At 44.2% G+C, this 18,559-nt stretch overlaps 1 protein-coding gene across 1 annotated transcript in view; it reads left to right on the forward strand.

The window, feature by feature from the left end:
• The window catches only part of nectin1b (nectin cell adhesion molecule 1b), a 180,102-nt gene extending 161,799 nt beyond the window's left edge, over positions 1 to 18,303 (forward strand). The window contains exon 6 of the mRNA XM_046293577.1: positions 17,460 to 18,303. Coding sequence (XP_046149533.1) covers positions 17,460 to 17,965 — 506 coding nt within the window. The 3' untranslated portion in view covers positions 17,966 to 18,303. The remainder of the gene's footprint in view (positions 1 to 17,459) is intronic.
• The last annotated feature ends 256 nt before the right edge of the window (positions 18,304 to 18,559 follow it).

Consider the following 18,559-nt stretch of genomic DNA (forward strand, 5'->3'; position numbering starts at 1 on the left):
AACTGGTATCATCCCCTGCTAATGAACTGGTATCATCCCCTGCTAATGAACAGGTATCATCCCCTGCTAATGAACAGGTATCATCCCCTGCTAATGAACTGGTATCATCCCCTGCTAATGAACTGGTATCATCCCCTGCTAATGGACTGGTATCATCCCCTGCTAATGAACTGGTATCATCCCCTGCTAATGGACTGGTATCATCCCCTGTTAATGAACTGGTATCATCCCCTGCTAATGAACTGGTATCATCCCCTGTTGATGAACAGGTATCATCCCCTGCTAATGAACATGTATCATCCCCTGCTAATGAACAGGTATCATCCCCTGTTAATGAACTGGTATCATCCCCTGTTAATGAACTGGTATCATCCCCTCTTAATGAACTGGTATCATCCCCTGCTAATGAACATGTATCATCCCCTGTTCTTGAACATGTATCATCCCCTGCCCTGCTAATTAGCCTACTATTTTAAATCCATTTGAAATACTAATTTTGACTAAAGATATAAATGCAATTTTCTCCTCTTCTATTGTCCTATATGACCATGGAATAACATTTAACATTTACATTTACATTTAAGTCATTTAGCAGACGCTCTTATCCAGAGCGACTTACAAATTGGTGCATTCACCTTATGACATCCAGTAGAACAGTCACTTTACAATAGTGCATCTAAAGAACAAGAATACAAGAAAAACAAGAATAACACTACCAGACAAGCGCTTTGTTGCATTGAATCATTCAATAGCCGTGTGAGAGAGGGGGTTTAAGAGAGTCAACATTACATGATATAAATAGGAGTCAAGGCTGAATTATTTAATACAATGTACATGTTTGGTAATGCTGGCAGAAGCAGTCTTCTGTCACTCTACAATAGAGCTGCCCAACCCTCTTCCTGGAGATATACTGCGCTGTGGGTTTTCAGTTTTCAACCCTAATTTAACACACCTGGTTCTATTTATTAGCTACTCAACAATACCTTTTAACTAGCTGAATCAGATATGCTAAATTAGATTGAAAAAAATAAGGGACCTAGACAATTCCTGATTCTGCCATTAGTCTTCCGTTAAAGAGCACCCTCTGTGTTCTGTTAGGCCGTTTAACTCTTTACCCACAATACAGCAGGGGGTGTGAAGCCATAACACCCTCTGTGTTCTGTTAGGCCGTTTAACTCTTTACCCACAATACAGCAGGGGGTGTGAAGCCATAACACCCTCTGTGTTCTGTTAGGCCGTTTAACTCTTTACCCACAATACAGCAGGGGGTGTGAAGCCATAACAGATACGCAGCAGCAGACTATGATCGATAATGTCAAAAGCTGCACTGAAGTCTGACAAAACAACCCCAACAATCTTTTTATCATCAATTTTTCTCAGCCAATCATCAGTCATTTGTGTAAGTGCTGTGCTTGTTGAATGTCCTTCTCTATCAGCGTGCTGCAATTATGTTGTCAATTTGTTTACTGTGAAATAGCATTGCATCTGGTCAAACACATGTTTTTTCCAGTTGGTTACTAAGGGTTGGTAACAGGCTGATTGGTCGGCTATTTGAGCCAGTAAAGGGTTTTTTAATATTCTTGGGTAGAGGAATGACTTTCGCTTTCCTCCAGACCTGAGGGAACACACTTTCTCGTAGGCTTAAATTGAAGATATGGTAAATAGGAGTGGCAATATTGTCCGCTATTATCTTCAGTAATTTTCCATACAAGTTGTCAGACCCTGCTGGCTTGTCATTGTTGATAGACAACAATACTTTTTCACCTCTTCCACACTGACTTTATGGAATTCAAAAGTACAGTTCTTGTATTTCATAATTTGGTCTGATATACTTGGATGTGTAGTGTCAGCATTTGTTGGTGGCATGTCATGCCTAAGTTTGCTAATCTTACCAATTAAAAAATCTTTAAAGTAGTTGACAATATCAGTAGGCTCTGTAATAATATATATATGCCATTTGAACCATCTGATTCAATGAATGATGGAGCTGAGATAGACTTTTTTCCCAACATTTCATGTAAGGTGCCCCAAAGCTTTTTACTATCATTCTTTATGTCATTTATCTTTGTTTCATAGTATACTTTCTTCTTTATATTCAGTTTAGTCACATGATTTCTCAATTTGCAGTACGTTTAACAATGGGTTGTGCAGACAGACTTATTTGCCATTCCTTTTGCCTCATCCCTCTCAACCATACAATGTTTCAATTCCTCATCCCTCTCAACCATACAATGTTTCAATTCCTCATCCCTCTCAACCATACAATGTTTCAATTCCTCATCCCTCTCAACCATACAATGTTTCAATTCCTCATCAATCTAAGGGGATTTGACCGTTTTTACAGTCATTTTCTGAATGGGTGCTTATTAGTAACTGGAATACGTAGTTTCATAAATGTGTCAAGTGCAAAGTCTGTTTGCTCCTCATTATACACCACAGACCAGCAGCGTCTGGTTGCTCCTCATTATACACCACAGACCAGCAGCGTCTGGTTGCTCCTCATTATACACCACAGACCAGCAGCGTCTGGTTGCTCCTCATTATACACCACAGACCAGCAGCGTCTGGTTGCTCCTCATTATACACCACAGACCAGCAGCGTCTGGTTGCTCCTCATTATACACCACAGAACAGCAGCGTCTGGTTGCTCCTCATTACACACCACAGACCAGCAGCGTCTGGTTGCTCCTCATTACACACCACAGACCAGCAGTGTCTGGTTGCTCCTCATTACTCACCACAGACCAGCAGCGTCTGGTTGCTCCTCATTACTCACCACAGACCAGCAGCGTCTGGTTGCTCCTCATTACACACCACAGACCAGCAGCATCTGGTTGCTCCTCATTACACACCACAGACCAGCAGCGTCTGGTTGCTCCTCATTACTCACCACAGACCAGCAGCGTCTGGTTGCTCCTCATTACACACCACAGACCAGCAGCGTCTTGGTGCTCCTCATTACACACCACAGACCAACAGCGTCTGGTTGCTCCTCATTACACACCACAGACCAGCAGCGTCTGGTTGCTCCTCATTACACACCACAGACCAATAGCGTCTGGTTGCTCCTCATTGCACACCACAGACCAGCAGCGTCTGGTTGCTCCTCATTACACACCACAGACCAACAGCGTCTGGTTGCTCCTCATTACTCACCACAGACCAGCAGCGTCTGGTTGCTCCTCATTACACACCACAGACCAGCAGCGTCTTGGTGCTCCTCATTACACACCACAGACCAGCAACGTCTGGTTGCTCCTCATTACACACCACAGACCAGCAGCGTCTGGTTGCTCCTCATTACACACCACAGACCAGCAGCGTCTGGTTGCTCCTCATTACTCACCACAGACCAGCAGCGTCTGGTTGCTCCTCATTACACACCACAGACCAGCAGCGTCTTGGTGCTCCTCATTACACACCACAGACCAGCAGCGTCTGGTTGCTCCTCATTACACACCACAGACCAGCAGCGTCTGGTTGCTCCTCATTACACACCACAGACCAACAGCGTCTGGTTGCTCCTCATTGCACACCACAGACCAGCAGCGTCTGGTTGCTCCTCATTACACACCACAGAACAACAGCGTCTGGTTGCTCCTCATTGCACACCACAGACCAGCAGCGTCTGGTTGCTCCTCATTACACACCACAGACCAACAGCGTCTGGTTGCTCCTCATTACTCACCACAGACCAGCAGCGTCTGGTTGCTCCTCATTACACACCACAGACCAACAGCGTCTGGTTGCTCCTCATTACACACCACAGACCAGCAGCGTCTGTTTGCTCCTCATTACTCACCACAGACCAGCAGCGTCTGGTTGCTCCTCATTACACACCACAGACCAGCAGCGTCTGGTTGCTCCTCATTACTCACCACAGACCAGCAGCGTCTGGTTGCTCCTCATTACACACCACAGACCAGCAGCGTCTGGTTGCTCCTCATTACACACCACAGACCAGCAAATATTATTTACATCGTCAACGGAGGAATTACTACAAAACCTATTGTATGACCTCTTATACACTATATTAGGCCTAGCCTTTCACACACATTATCCAGATAGTGACTGTTAGCGCTTGGAGGTCTACAGCAGGTTCCCATCAGAATGGGCTTTAGGTGAGGCAGATGAACCTGTAGCCATATTACTTCAACAGTATTTAACATGAGATCCTCTCTAATCTTTACAGGAATGTGGTTCTGAATATAAACAGCAACACCTCCACCATTGGCATTTCTGTCTTTTCTGTAGATGTTATAGCCATGTATTGCTACCATTGTATAATGAAAGGTATTATCTAAGTGAGTTTCAGAGATAGTCAGACTAAATTATTCATTTCATGAACGTTAGGTTTCTTAGGCTACATATGTTAACCTGGGATACTTTTTGAGCACTTTTCTGGGATGCTTGATTGTTTTCATTGCTTTACAAGGAAGCTCAGCAGAAGTAGATATGCTCATGTTATTTAGGTATGTTAGTGCAGGGTGAGCTGCACACAGTGGACTTCCTACTAGGACACACCACCTCAGTGGTCTTCCTACTAGGAGACACCACCTCAGTGTTAACAGTGGTCTTCCTATAGGACACACCACCTCAGTGTTAACAGTGGTCTTCCTACTAGGACACACCACCTCAGTGGTCTTCCTACTAGGAGACACCACCTCAGTGTTAACAGTGGTCTTCCTACTAGGACACACCACCTCAGTGTTAACAGTGGTCTTCCTACTAGGACACACCACCTCAGTGTTAACAGTGGTCTTCCTACTAGGACACACCACCTCAGTGTTAATAGTGGTCTTCTTACTGGGATACACCACCTCAGTGTTAACAGTGGTCTTCCTACTAGGACACACCACCTCAGTGTTAACAGTGGTCTTCCTACTAGGACACACCACCTCAGTGGTCTTCCTACTAGGACACACCACCTCAGTGTTAACAGTGGTCTTCCTACTAGGACACACCACCTCAGTGGTCTTCCTACTAGGACACACCACCTCAGTGTTAACAGTGATCTTCCTACTAGGACACACCACCTTTTATTTTTTTATTTTTTTATTTATGCCATTTAGCAGACGCTTTTATCCAAAGCGACTTACAGTCATGTGTGCATACATTCTACGTATGGGTGGTCCCGGGGATCGAACCCACTACCCTGGCGTTACAAGCGCCATGCTCTACCAACTGAGCTACAGAAGGGCCCACCTCAGTGTTAACAGTGGTCTTCCTACTAGGACACATGCCTACCCATATAGCATGCATGTAGCCTACCCATATAGCATGCATGTAGCCTACCCATATAGCATGCATGTAGCCTACCCATATAGCATGCATGTAGCCTACCCATATAGCATCCATGTATCCTACCCATATAGCATGCATGTATCCTACCCATATAGCATGCATGTATCCTACGCATATAGCATGCATGTAGCCTACCCATATAGCATCCATGTATCCTACCCATATAGCATGCATGTAGCCTACCCATATAATCAAATCAAATCAAATTGTATTTGTCACATACACATGGTTAGCAGATGTTAATGCGAGTGTAGCGAAATGCTTGTGCTTCTAGTTCCGACAATGCAGTGATAACCAACAAGTAATCTAACTAACAATTCCAAAACTACTGTCTTATACACAGTGTAAGGGGATAAGGAACATGTACATAAGGATATATGAATGAGTGATGGTACAGAGCAGCATACAGTAGATGGTATCGAGTACAGTATATACATATGAGATGAGTGTGTAGACAAAGTAAACAAAGTGGCATAGTTAAAGTGGCTAGTGATACATGTGTTACATAAGGATGCAGTCGATGATGTAGAGTACAGTATATACATATGCATATGAGATGAATAATGTAGGGTAAGTAACATTATATAAGGTAGCATTGTTTAAAGTGGCTAGTGATATATTTACATCATTTCCCATCAATTCCCATTATTAAAATGGCTGGAGTTGGGTCAGTGTCAATGACAGTGTGTTGGCAGCAGCCACTCAATGTTAGTGGTGGCTGTTTAACAGTCTGATGGCCTTGAGATAGAAGCTGTTTTTCAGTCTCTCGGTCCCAGCTTTGATGCACCTGTACTGACCTCGCCTTCTGGATGATAGCGGGGTGAACAGGCAGTGGTTCGGGTGGTTGATGTCCTTGATGATCTTTATGGCCTTCCTGTAACAACGGGTGGTGTAGGTGTCCTGGAGGGCAGGTAGTTTGCCCCCGGTGATGCGTTGTGCAGTCCTCACTACCCTCTGGAGAGCCTTACGGTTGAGGGCGGAGCAGTTGCCGTACCAGGCGGTGATACAGCCCGCCAGGATGCTCTCGATTGTGCATCTGTAGAAGTTTGTGAGTGCTTTTGGTGACAAGCCAAATTTCTTCAGCCTCCTGAGGTTGAATAGGCGCTGCTGCGCCTTCTTCACGACGCTGTCAGTGTGAGTGGACCAATTCAGTTTGTCTGTGATGTGTATGCCGAGGAACTTAAAACTAGCTACCCTCTCCACTACTGTTCCATCGATGTGGATAGGGGGGTGTTCCCTCTGCTGTTTCCTGAAGTCCACAATCATCTCCTTAGTTTTGTTGACGTTGAGTGTGAGGTTATTTTCCTGACACCACACTCCGAGGGCCCTCACCTCCTCCCTGTAGGCCGTCTCGTCGTTGTTGGTAATCAAGCCTACCACTGTTGTGTCGTCCGCAAACTTGATGATTGAGTTGGAGGCGTGCGTGGCCACGCAGTCGTGGGTGAACAGGGAGTACAGGAGAGGGCTCAGAACGCACCCTTGTGGGGCCCCCGTGTTGAGGATCAGCGGGGAGGAGATGTTGTTGCCTACCCTCACCATCTGGGGGCGACCCGTCAGGAAGTCCAGCATGCATGTAGCCTACCCATATAGCATGCATGTATCCTACCCATATAGCATGCATGTATCCTACCCATATAGCATGCATGTATCCTACCCATATAGCATGCATGTAGCCTAATGGACATCAGGGGAAGAGAGAGAGAAAGAGATAGGAGGGTTGAGATAGAGAGAGAGATATGAGGAGAGAGATGGAGAGGGATAGTGGTTGGGAGAGAGAGACAGTGGTGGGGGGAGAGAGACAGTGGTCGGGAGAGAGTGACAGTGGTGGGGAGAGAGATATAGTGGTGGGGAGAGAGAGGGAGAGAGATATAGTGGTGGGGAGACAGAGGGAGAGAGAGATATAGTGGTGGGGAGAGAGAGGGAGAGAGAGATATAGTGGTGGGGAGAGAGAGGGAGAGAGATATAGTGGTGGGGAGACAGAGGGAGAGAGAGATATAGTGGTGGGGAGACAGAGGGAGAGAGAGATATAGTGGTGGGGAGACAGAGGGAGAGAGATATAGTGGTGGGGAGACAGAGGGAGAGAGATATAGTGGTGGGGAGACAGAGGGAGAGAGAGATAGTGGTGGGGAGAGAGAGGGAGAGAGAGATAGTGGTGGGGAGAGAGAGGGAGAGAGAGATAGTGGTGGGGAGAGAGGGAGAGAGATATAGTGGTGGGGAGACAGTGGTGGGGAGACAGAGGGAGAGAGATATAGTGGTGGGGAGACAGAGGGAGAGAGATATAGTGGTGGGGAGACAGAGGGAGAGAGAGATAGTGGTGGGGAGAGAGGGAGAGAGAGGGAGGGAGAGAGATAGTGGTGGGGGAGAGAGGGAGAGAGATATAGTGGTGGGGAGACAGAGGGAGAGAGAGATAGTGGTGGGGAGACAGAGGGAGAGAGAGATAGTGGTGGGGAGAGAGAGATAGTGGTGGGGAGAGAGATATAGTGGTGGGGAGACAGAGTGGGGAGAGAGAGATAGTGGTGGGGAGACAGAGGGAGAGAGAGTGGGGAGACAGGGGAGAGAGTGGTGGGGGGGGAGAGAGAGATAGTGGTGGGGAGACAGAGGGAGAGAGATATAGTGGTGGGGAGAGATAGTGGTGGGGAGAGAGAGGGAGAGAGATAGTGGTGGGTAGACAGTGGTGGGGAGACAGAGGGAGAGAGAGAGACAGTGGTGGGGAGACAGAGGGAGAGAGAGAGATAGTGGTGGGGAGAGAGAGGGAGAGAGAGATAGTGGTGGGGAGACAGAGGGAGAGAGATATAGTGGTGGGGAGAGAGATAGTGGTGGGTAGACAGTGGTGGGGAGAGAGACAGTGGTGGGGAGACAGAGGGAGAGAGAGAGAGTTAGTCGTGGGGAGAGAGATAGTGGTGGGGAGACAGCGGGAGAGAGAGAGATATTGGTGGGGAGAGAGAGATAGTGGTGGGGAGATATGTTGAATATATTGTTTGGGGTGGCGTTGTAGTCGGCTTAAAGTGTATTTTGAAGAATTTCTACATTTTTGTCAGTTGAGAATTTAATCCTCTATGGGTGTTGGTTTGCAGGGTACAGCAGTATTGTTCAGGCTTGAGGTTGGACTGTAACAATGAGTTATGAGGCATACAGTGAAACTTCTATTATTTTCAAAGCTGGATGTGCTTGCTGCTTGACCGTAGATAATGATAATAAAGCCTTTGTCTCTCCCTCCCCCCGTCCCTCCTGTCCCTCCCTCCTTCCCTCCTGTCCCTCCATCCCTCCTTCCTCCCTCTGTCCCTCCCTCATGTCCCTCCTCCCCCCATGCTGTCCTTCCCTCATGTCCCTCCTCCCCCCATGCTGTCCTTCTGTCCCTCCCTCCTGTCCCTCCTACCTCCCTGCTGTCCCTCCTCTCCCCCTCCTGTCCCTCCTCTCCCCCTTCTGTCCCTCCTTACTCCCTCCTGTCCCTCCTCTCCTTTCTTCCTCCCTCCTGTCCCTCCCTCCTTCCCTAATGTCCCTCCATCCCTCCTTCCTCCCATCCTGTCCCTCCCTCCCTCTGTCCCCCCCATGCTATACCTCCTCCCCCATGCTGTCCCTCCTCTCCCCCTGCTGTCCCTTCCTGCTGTCCCTCCTCTCCTCCTCTCCCCCTGCTGTCCCTCCTCTCCTTCCTCCCTCCCTGCTGTCCCTCCTCTCCCCCTGCTGTCCCTCCTCTCCTCCTCTCCCCCTGCTGTCCCTCCTCTCCTTCCTCCCTCCCTGCTGTCCCTCCTCTCCCTCCCCTACTGTCCCTAGTGTTCAGCATGCCACTGTCATTGTCTGATGTCTGTCTGTGGCACAATACCATCCTGTTCCTGTTGGACAAGGCCATCCTGTTCCTGTTAGACAAGGCCATCCTGTTCCTGTTAGACAAGGCCATCCTGTTCCTGTTAGACAAGGCCATCCTGTTCCTGTTAGACAAGACCATCCTGTTCCTGTTAGACAAGGCCATCCTGTTCCTGTTAGACAAGACCATCCTGTTCCTCTTAGACAAGGCCATCCTGTTCCTGTTAGACAACACCATCCTGTTCCTGTTAGACAAGACCATCCTGTTCCTGTTAGACAAGACCATCCTGTTCCTGTTAGACAAGGCCATCCTGTTCCTGTTAGACAAGACCATCCTGTTCCTGTTAGACAAGACCATCCTGTTCCTATTAGACAAGACCATCCTGTTCCTGTTAGACAAGACCATCCTGTTCCTGTTAGACAAGGCCATCCTGTTCCTGTTAGACAAGGCCATCCTGTTCCTGTTAGACAAGACCATCCTGTTCCTGTTCCTGTTAGACAAGACCATCCTGTTCCTGTTAGACAAGACCATCCTGTTCCTGTTAGACAAGACCATCCTGTTCCTGTTAGACAAGACCATCCTGTTCCTGTTAGACAAGACCATCCTGTTCCTGTTAGACAAGGCCATCCTGTTCCTGTTAGACAAGACCATCCTGTTCCTTTTAGACAAGACCATCCTGTTCCTGTTAGACAAGACCATCCTGTTCCTGTTAGACAAGGCCATCCTGTTCCTGTTAGACAAGACCATCCTGTTCCTGTTAGACAAGGCCATCCTGTTCCTGTTAGACAAGGCCATCCTGTTCCTGTTAGACAAGACCATCCTGTTCCTGTTCCTGTTAGACAAGACCATCCTGTTCCTGTTAGACAAGGCCATCCTGTTCCTGTTAGACAAGGCCATCCTGTTCCTGTTAGACAAGACCATCCTGTTCCTGTTCCTGTTAGACAAGACCATCCTGTTCCTGTTAGACAAGGCCATCATGTTCCTGTTAAACAAGCTGTTTGTCTAGACACCAACGCCTACCTGTACCTGTGTCTAAAAATACCTTCCAAATGGCACCCTAATCCCTATAAAGTGCAGGATGCCATCCAAATGCCACCCTAATCCCTATATAGTGCAGTATGCCATCCAAATGCCACCCTAATCCCTATATAGTGCAGGATGCCATCCAAATGCCACCCTAATCCCTATATAGTGCAGGATGCCATCCAAATGCCACCCTAATCCCTATATAGTGCAGTATGCCATCCAAATGCCACCCTAATCCCTATATAGTGCAGGATGCCATCCAAATGCCACCCTAATCCCTATATAGTGCAGGATGCCATCCAAATGCCACCCTAATCCCTATATAGTGCAGGATGCCATCCAAATGCCACCCTAATCCCTATATAGTGCAGTATGCCATCCAAATGCCACCCTAATCCCTATATAGTGCAGGATGCCATCCAAATGCCACCCTAATCCCTATATAGTGCAGGATGCCATCCAAATGCCACCCTAATCCCTATATAGTGCAGGATGCCATCCAAATGCCACCCTAATCCCTATATAGTGCAGGATGCCATCCAAATGCCACCCTAATCCCTATATAGTGCAGGATGCCATCCAAATGCCACCCTAATCCCTATATAGTGCAGTATGCCATCCAAATGGCACCCTAATCCCTATATAGTGCAGGATGCCATCCAAATGCCACCCTAATCCCTATATAGTGCAGGATGCCATCCAAATGCCACCCTAATCCCTATATAGTGCAGTATCATTATGCAGTAGTATCATTATGCAGTATCGTTATGCAGTATCATTGTGCAGTAGTATCGTTATGCAGTATAGTTAGTTATGCATGATCATTATTCAGTAGTATTGTTATGCAGTAGTATCATTATGCAGTAGCATTATGCAGTATTATTATTATGCAGTATCATTATGCAGTAGTATCGTTATGCAGTAGTATCATGATGCAGTAGTATCATTATGCAGTAGTATCATTATGCAGTATCGTTATGCAGTAGTATTACATTTACATTTAAGTCATTTAGCAGACGCTCTTATCCAGAGCGACTTACAAATTGGTGCATTCACCTTATGACATCCAGTGGAACAGTCACTTTACAATAGTGCATCTAAATCTTAAAGGGGGGGGTGAGAGGGATTACTTATCCTATCCTAGGTATTCGTTAAAGAGGTGGTTTCAGGTGTCTCCGGAAGGTGGTGATTGACTCCGCTGTCCTGGCGTCGTGAGGGAGTTTGTTCCACCATTGGGGGGCCAGAGCAGCGAACAGTTTTGACTGGGCTGAGCGGGAGCTGTACTTCCTCAGTGGTAGGGAGGCGAGCAGGCCAGAGGTGGATGAACGCAGTTCCCTTGTTTGGGTGTAGGGCCTGATCAGAGCCTGGAGGTACTGAGGTGCCGTTCCCCTCACAGCTCCGTAGGCAAGCACCATGGTCTTGTAGCGGATGCGAGCTTCAACTAGAAGCCAATGGAGAGAGCGGAGGAGCGGGGTGACGTGAGAGAACTTGGGAAGGTTGAACACCAGACGGGCTGCGGCGTTCTGGATGAGTTGTAGGGGTTTAATGGCACAGGCAGGGAGCCCAGCCAACAGCGAGTTGCAGTAATCCAGACGGGAGATGACAAGTGCCTGGATTAGGACCTGCGCCGCTTCCTGTGTGAGGCAGGGTCGTACTCTGCGGATGTTGTAGAGCATGAACCTACAGGAACGGGCCACCGCCTTGATGTTAGTTGAGAACGACAGGGTGTTGTCCAGGATCACGCCAAGGTTCTTAGCGCTCTGGGAGGAGGACACAATGGAGTTGGAGTTGTCAACCGTGATGCAGTAGTATCGTTATGCAGTAGTATCGTTATGCAGTAGTATCATTATGCAGTATCATTATGCAGTATTGTTATGCAGTAGTATCATTATGCAGTATCGTGATGCAGTAGTATCGTTATGCACTAGTATCATTATGCAGTAGTATCATTGTGCAGTATCATTATGCAGTAGTATCATTATGCAGTAGTATTGTTATGCAGTAGTATCGTGATGCTGTAGTATCGTTATGCACTAGTATCATTATCTAGTATCATTATGCAGTATCATTATGCAGTATCATTATGCAGTAGTATTGTGATGCTGTAGTATCATTATGCAGTAGTATCATTATCTTGTATCATTATGCAGTATCGTTATGCAGTAGTATCATTATGCAGTATCGTGATGCTGTAGTATCAGTATGCAGTAGTATCATTATATTGTATCACTATGCAGTATCGTTATGCAGTAGTATCGTTATGCAGTAGTATCATTATGCAGTAGTATCGTTATGCAATATTATCATTATGCAGTAGTATCGTGATGCAGTAGTATCATTATGCAGTATTGTTATGCAGTATCATTATGCAGTATCGTTATGCAATATCGTTATTCTGTAGCGTTATGCAGTAGTATCGTTATGCAGTTGTATCGTTATGCAGTATCATTATGCAGTTGTATCGTTATGCAGTATCATTATGCAGTAGTATCGTTATGCAGTAGTATCATTATGCAGTAGTATCGTTATGCACTAGTATCGTTATGCACTAGTATCGTTATGCACTAGTATCATTATGCAGTAGTATCATTATGCAGTAGTATCATTATGCAGTATTGTTATGCAGTAGTATCATTATGCAGTATTGTTATGCAGTAGTATCATTATGCAGTATCGTTATGCAGTAGTATCGTTATGCAGTAGTATCGTTATGCAGTAGTATCGTTATGCAGTAGTATCATTATGCAGTATTGTTATGCAGTAGTATCGTGATGCTGTAGTATCGTTATGCAGTAGTATCGTTATGCAGTAGTATCATTATGCAGTAGTATCGTGATGCAGTAGTATCATTATGCAGTATTGTTATGCAGTATCATTATGCAGTATCGTTATGCAGTATCGTTATGCAGTAGTATCGTTATGCAGTATCATTATGCAGTATCGTTATGCAGTAGTATCGTTATGCAGTAGTATCATTATGCGGTATCATTATGCAGTATCGTTATGCAGTAGTATCGTTATGCAGTAGTATCGTTATGCAGTAGTATCGTTATGCAGTAGTATCGTTATGCACTAGTATCATTATGCAGTAGTATTGTGATGCAGTAGTATCGTTATGCACTAGTATCATTATGCATGCAGTAGTATTGTGATGCAGTAGTATTATGCACTAGTATCATTATGCAGTAGTATTGTGATGCAGTAGTATCATTATGCAGTAGTATCATTATGCAGTAGTATCATTATGCAGTAGTATCGTTATGCAGTAGTATCGTTATGCAGTAGTATCGTTATGCAGTATTGTTATGCAGTATCGTTATGCAGTAGCGTTATGCAGTATCGTTATGCAGTATCGTTATGCAGTATCGTTATGCAGTATCGTTATGCAGTATCGTTATGCAGTATCGTTATGCAGTATTATGCAGTATCGTTATGCAGTATCATTATGCAGTAGCGTTATGCAGTAGCGTTATGCAGTTGTATCATTATGCAGTATCGTTATGCAGTATCATTATGCAGTATCGTTATGCAGTAGTATCATTATGCAGTATCATTATGCAGTATCGTTATGCAGTAGTATCGTGATGCAGTAGTATCATTATGCAGTATCATTATGCAGTATCATTATGCAGTAGCGTTATGCAGTATCATTATGCAGTATTGTTATGCAGTAGTATCGTTATGCAGTATCATTATGCAGTAGCGTTATGCAGTATCATTATGCAGTATCATTATGCAGTAGCATTATGCAGTAGCGTTATGCAATATCATTATGCAGTATCATTATGCAGTATCATTATGCAGTATCATTATGCAGTATCGTTATGCAGTATCGTTATGCAGTATCATTATGCAGTATCGTTATGCAGTATCGTTATGCAGTATTGTTATGCCGTATCGTTATGCAGTATCGTTATGCAGTATCATTATGCAGTATCATTATGCAGTAGTATCGTGATGCAGTAGTATCATTATGCAGTAGTATCGTGATGCAGTAGTATCATTATGCTGTAGTATCATTATGCAGTATCGTTATGCAGTATCATTATGCAGTATCGTTATGCAGTATCATTATGCAGTATCGTTATGCAGTATTGTTATGCAGTATTGTTATGCAGTATCATTATGCAGTATCGTTATGCAGTATCGTTATGCAGTATCGTTATGCAGTATTGTTATGCAGTATCATTATGCAGTATCGTTATGCAGTATCATTATGCAGTATCGTTATGCAGCTTCGTTATGCAGTATCATTATGCAGTAGTATCGTGATGCAGTAGTATCATTATGCAGTAGTATCATTATGCAGTATCGTTATGCAGTATCATTATGCAGTAGTATCGTGATGCAGTAGTATCATTATGCAGTAGTATCATTATGCAGTATCGTTATGCAGTATCATTATGCAGTATCGTTATGCAGTATCGTTATGCAGTATCGTTATGCAGTATCGTTATGCAGTATCGTTATGCAGTATTGTTATGCAGTATCATTATGCAGTAATCAGTATGCAGTATCATTATGCAGTATCATTATGCAGTATCATTATGCAGTATCATTATGCAGTATCGTTATGCAGTATTGTTATGCAGTATCATTATGCAGTATCGTTATGCAGTATCGTTATGCAGTATCATTATGCAGTATCATTATGCAGTATCATTATGCAGTATCATTATGCAGTATCATTATGCAGTATCGTTATGCAGTAGCGTTATGCAGTATCATTATGCAGTATCGTTATGCAGTATCATTATGCAGTATCATTATGCAGTAGTATTGTTATGCAGTATCATTATGCAGTATCGTTATGCAGTAGCGTTATGCAGTATCATTATGCAGTATCGTTATGCAGTATCGTTATGCAGTAATCAGTATGCATTATCATTATGCACTGTCGTTATGCAGTATCGTTATGCAGTAGCGTTATGCAGTATCATTATGCAGTAATCAGTATGCAGTATCATTATGCAGTATCGTTATGCAGTAGCGTTATGCAGTATCATTATGCAGTATCGTTATGCAGTATCATTATGCAGTATCATTATGCAGTATCGTTATGCAGTAGCGTTATGCAGTATCATTATGCAGTAATCAGTATGCAGTATCATTATGCAGTAGCGTTATGCAGTATCATTATGCACTGTCGTTATGCAGTATCATTATGCAGTAGCGTTATGCAGTATCATTATGCAGTATCATTATGCAGTAATCAGTATGCAGTATCGTTATGCAGTATCATTATGCAGTATCATTATGCAGTATCATTATGCAGTATCATTATGCAGTAATCAGTATGCAGTATCGTTATGCAGTATCATTATGCAGTAATCAGTATGCAGTATCATTATGCAGTATCGTTATGCAGTATCATTATGCAGTATCGTTATGCAGTATCGTTATGCAGTATCGTTATGCAGTATTGTTATGCAGTATCATTATGCAGTATCATTATGCAGTATCATTATGCAGTATCGTTATGCAGTAGCGTTATGCAGTAGCGTTATGCAGTAATCAGTATGCAGTATCATTATGCAGTAATCAGTATGCAGTATCATTATGCAGTATCGTTATGCAGTATCATTATGCAGTATCATTATGCAGTATCATTATGCAGTATCGTTATGCAGTATCATTATGCAGTAATCAGTATGCAGTATCGTTATGCAGTATCATTATGCAGTATCATTATGCAGTAGCGTTATGCAGTATCATTATGCAGTAATCAGTATGCAGTATCATTATGCACTGTCGTTATGCAGTATCATTATGCAGTATCATTATGCAGTATCATTATGCAGTAATCATTATGCAGTAATCAGTATGCAGTATCATTATGCAGTAATCAGTATGCAGTAGCGTTATGCAGTAATCAGTATGCAGTATCGTTATGCAGTAGCGTTATGCAGTAATCAGTATGCAGTATCATTATGCAGTATCATTATGCAGTATCATTATGCAGTAATCATTATGCAGTAATCAGTATGCAGTATCATTATGCAGTAATCAGTATGCAGTATCATTATGCAGTAATCAGTATGCAGTATCATTATGCAGTATCATTATGCAGTATCATTATGCAGTATCATTATGCAGTAATCATTATGCAGTAATCAGTATGCAGTATCATTATGCAGTAATCAGTATGCAGTATCATTATGCAGTAATCAGTATGCAGTATCATTATGCAGTAATCAGTATGCAGTAATCAGTATGCAGTAATCAGTATGCAGTATCATTATGCAGTATCATTATGCAGTAATCAGTATGCAGTAATCATTATGCAGTAATCAGTATGCAGTATCATTATGCAGTATCATTATGCAGTATCGTTATGCAGTATCATTATGCAGTATCATTATGCAGTATCATTATGCAGTATCATTATGCAGTATCATTATGCAGTATCATTATGCAGTATCATTATGCAGTAATCAGTATGCAGTATCATTATGCACTGTCGTTATGCAGTATCTTTTAAAATGTGTTGCATGACCTGCTTTCCATACTACAGGTATGATTCCAACCCTCTCTGCATTATCTTTACGTAATTATACATCTAATTGTACCATCTTTTCAAAGTTGTTGCATGACCTGATCTCATACTTCTGTACTATAGGGATGATTCATATTCATTGTTACAGTTGCTGAATGATTCATTCTCTGCATGGCCATTTGTCTCACAAGGCTGAAAACAATAACCTTCAGATTTCCTGAAAGAGCATTTCATTATACAAACTAAACTGGTCTGGTAGCTCAGTTGGTAGAGCATGGCGCTTGTAACGCCGGGGTAGTGGGTTCAATTCCCGTGACCACCCATACGTAGAATGTATGCACACATGACTGTAAGTCGCTTTGGATAAAAGCGTCTGCTAAATGGCATATATATATATATAAACTGATGACAATCATGATTTAATTTAAGGTTGAAAGTAAAGGCATTCTTTGCAAAACCCCAGGGAATACTCATATCCTGTTCAAGACTTGTAGGATTTCAGTTTGCATTGGTGTCTGTTTCCAACATCTTTGTCTCTTTGGGGACGGTGTGTGATGGACAGACAGACTGGCTGTGTGTTTCTTTCTCTCTTTCCTCTGCATGTGGCTCGCGATGACTAAAGCTTGCTTTGTAGCGGGGGTTTAAAGCCGCCTTTGGGGGTTGTCCACAGGCTCCTCCTCCTTCCTCCATCCTTTCTTCTCCCTTTGCTTATCCCTCCCTGTCTCCTTTCCCTCTTTCCTAAAAAATAGCACCTGCACACCAAGCACACTCCCTCCTCCTGTTCCCAACTGAGCACTGACACACCCCTTCCATCTGTCTTTTCCTACCCAGAATTCCCTAACAACCCACCACCTGGGGGCCCTGAGATCCCGCAGGAGCAGCACAATGCGGGTGCCGTCATCGGGGGCGCCGTGGGCGGGGTCGTCCTGTTAGCGGCGGCCGCCACCCTGCTCTTTGTGTTCCTGCGCCGCCGCCAGCGCACCTTCAAGGGCGACTACAGCACCAAGAAACAGGTGTTTGGGAACGGCTACAGCAAGGCCGGGGGCCTGCCAGCCCACCCTCCCATCCCCAACAACCTGCAGTACCCAGACGACTCAGATGACGAGAAGAAGCCTGCCCAGATCGCTGTGACCGGAGGGTTCGAGGCAAGCGAGCGTGATTTTGACGGAGATGCGGAGGATTTGAAGAGGCCCTATTTCACGGTGGATGAAGGAGAGAGCAGAGATTATGACGAACGGACTCTTGCTTTCCAGTACGACCCCGAGATGGAGATAGCCGATGATATGGTGTCCCAAACCGATGGCTCTGTCATTTCAAAGAAAGAGTGGTATGTGTAGGGGACACAAACAACCAAACCAACCAACCGACCTCCCGTCTCACCCTCCTTCCCCTACCACTACCACCCCCTCACCTCCATTAGTCAACCCCATCCCGCCTTTCATCTCACACATTCAGTCCAGTGCCCCTCCAAACCCCCAACCCCATCAGAACCCAGTCAATTAAAACCATGTTTTAAAAAATGCCCTATCAAGTCCTAAGGAGCATGCAACAACATCAAAATGTCAACAACAACAACAACACATTAAAATGTCAACAACACATCAACATGTCAACAACATTACATCAACATGTCAACAACAACACATCAACATGTCAACAACAACATTACATCAACATGTCAACAACATTACATCAACAACACATCAACATGTCAACAACAACATTACATCAACATGTCAACAACATTACATCAACATGTCAACAACAACACATCAACATGTCAACAACATTACATCAACATGTCAACAACATTACATCAACATGTCAACAACAACACATCAACAACACATCAACATGTCAACCACAACATTACATCAACATATAATATATATATATATGCCATTTAGCAGACGCTTTTATCCAAAGCGACT

The sequence above is a fragment of the Oncorhynchus gorbuscha genome, linkage group LG13, assembly GCF_021184085.1.
Source record: "Oncorhynchus gorbuscha isolate QuinsamMale2020 ecotype Even-year linkage group LG13, OgorEven_v1.0, whole genome shotgun sequence".
NCBI lineage: Eukaryota > Metazoa > Chordata > Actinopteri > Salmoniformes > Salmonidae > Oncorhynchus > Oncorhynchus gorbuscha.